Genomic DNA, 2,500 nt, shown 5'->3' with positions numbered 1-2,500 from the left:
AGATATATATATATATATATATATATACATTATATATATTACATTTCCGTAGAAGTGCTTAATAACTCCTTAAATATCATTTAAAGTAAAGACTTGCATTCAAAATTTATATAAACGCCTAAGCAATGAAATGAACAGAATGAAAAAGACTTTTTAAAAGGTGTCTGGTTTCAGTTCCAGTTTCATCACAATAGATACTCACCAGAACGTCAGCCGGGAAAGCCCAAAACCCCCACTGTGGTGCCTAATCACCAGCTTAAACTCACGGTCCCTGGCTGGGATCGATCTGCTGACATGCAAATGTGAGGCGAACATGTTACCACTGTACTACCTTATCAATAGAATATATCGAAGCTCGGTCAATCCACCACCACCAGCACAACAACAACAAAAACAACAAATAGAAAAGTACTCTTAAGAGTGCGGACCTCAGCCAAGGCAGCTTATTTCTCGAAACCTTGACCTTGGCTTTTGACCTAGGACTTTCAAAATCGAATCACCTCCACGTCTCAACATAACAATCAATCCTTGAATGTTTCACTACTCTATGAGTGAAATTGTGGCCATTAAGTTGTTCACAAACAAACAAACAGACAAACATCGGTAAAAACATAACTTCCACCAACTTCGTTGGAAGAAGTAACAACAATAACAACAACAACAACAACTAATACTACTACTACTACTACTACTACTACTACTACTACCACCACCACAAACAAACAAACAAACAGACAAACAGCGGGAAAACATAACCTCCTTCCAACTTCGTTGACGTTGATAACAACAACATCAACAACAACAATAATGATAACTCAAATCGAAATACATTTCGTACTAAATTATTTTCCCATCACATCGCAAACGCAATAATGGACAATCATATCGGAAATGGGTTTACATCAGCAAAGGAAGTTAACTAACAAATAAATTTATCGATATTGGAATCAAACAAACGTTTCATCCATAGAGGCAGAAATATATAGTTATTTTGATTCCGAATTTGAAGAAAAAAAAACAATAATAATATAAAGAGTATAACGGGTATATTCAGTGCTTAATTCATTTATATATGTTAATTGCGTATATGATATAACAAAACCTATAGGTTTATGAAGAGGTTAAAAGAGAAGCAGACATGGATTCTATGTAAAATGGAATTATGGCTCATTTCAAAATAGGGATTATTATTATTATTATTATTATTATTATTATTATTATTATTATTATCATTATTATTGCTAGCTAAGCTATAACCCTAGTTGGAAAAGCAGGATGCTACAAGCCCAAGGGCTCCAACAGGAAGAAATAGCCCAACGAGGAAAAAAAAACAAGGAAATAAATAAACTAAGAAAAATAATAACAATCAAATAAAATACTTTAATATCATTAACAACATTAAATTACGTCTATCATATATATACTATAACAAAAGATCTAAAACGGAGTATAATTCCATTTTAGATAGAAAACGTGTCTGTTATGAAAAGGGGAAAAAAAGAGCCAGACATGTACTCTATCTAAAATCGAATTATGCCCGGTTTTAAATAATTAGTTCATATCTAAAACGGGGTATAATTCCATTTTAGATAAGATGCGAGTCTGCTACGAACTGAAAAAACACGCATTGTATCTAAAATGGAATATGCCTGTGTCAAATAATTAGCTCATTTTTCTAAAACAAGGCATAATTCCATTTTAGATAGAATGCGTGCCTGCTATAAAAAAAAAGCGCGCGTTTTATCTAAAATGGAATTATGCCGTTTCAAATAATTAGCCCATTTGTCTAAAATAAGGCATAATTCCATTTTAGATAGAATACGTACTTTCTTCTGTTCGTAGCAGAGACGCATTCTATCTATAGTGGAATTAAGCCTTCTTTTAGACAAATGAGCTGTATCTAATTGTATCTAAATTGAATTTGAACAATTTTCGATAATTTGCTTCGATTAGTTCATATCGTCAATAATCCGCCATCAAATCCAATGAGAGCCAAAGGACAGGAAGGCGACATTGCCTGGCCCTCCCTGGTCCTAGCTTGGGTGGAGAGGGGGCTTGGGCGCTGATCATATGATATATGGTCAGTCTCTAGGGCATTGTCCTGCTTGATAGGGCAATGTCACTGTCCCTTGCCTCTGCCATTCATGAGCGGCCTTTAAACCTTTAAAGGACAGGAAGTCGACAGGACCTACCCACTCTATCCATTATCAACATGCGAGCATCGTTCAAACCTATCCCCTCCCGAACATGACCCACAAAGAGGGACATAATACCCCAGTATGTTAGAATAGGGGGGGGGGGGAAAGGGGGAGGGGTTTTGGAGCAGTAACAGCAGCTTAGTCGGGGGCTAAATTCCCCCGTTTCAGTCGCCCGGAATGATTTAATTATGATCTATTTCGTGTTTAATGAATAAATAAACATTTTGGGAAACGTTTCGGGGCCGGAGCTGGAATGCACGATCGGCGTTTCAATGTGAAACGTTGATGACAAATGGGAGGAG

General features: G+C 36.2%; 1 protein-coding gene across 1 annotated transcript in view; it reads right to left on the bottom strand.

Annotated features, from left to right (window-relative positions):
* Positions 1-315, bottom strand: part of LOC137623522 (uncharacterized) — a 5,179-nt gene extending 4,864 nt beyond the window's left edge. The window contains exon 1 of the mRNA XM_068354356.1: positions 203-315. Within this exon, the coding sequence (XP_068210457.1) occupies positions 203-315 (113 nt within the window). The remainder of the gene's footprint in view (positions 1-202) is intronic.
* Between the last annotated feature and the right edge of the window lie 2,185 nt (positions 316-2,500).

Source organism: Palaemon carinicauda, chromosome 30, assembly GCF_036898095.1.
Source record: "Palaemon carinicauda isolate YSFRI2023 chromosome 30, ASM3689809v2, whole genome shotgun sequence".
Taxonomy (NCBI): domain Eukaryota; kingdom Metazoa; phylum Arthropoda; class Malacostraca; order Decapoda; family Palaemonidae; genus Palaemon; species Palaemon carinicauda.
Note: the sequence above shows the minus strand (reverse complement) of the source record. Positions and strands in the feature narration are given on the sequence as shown.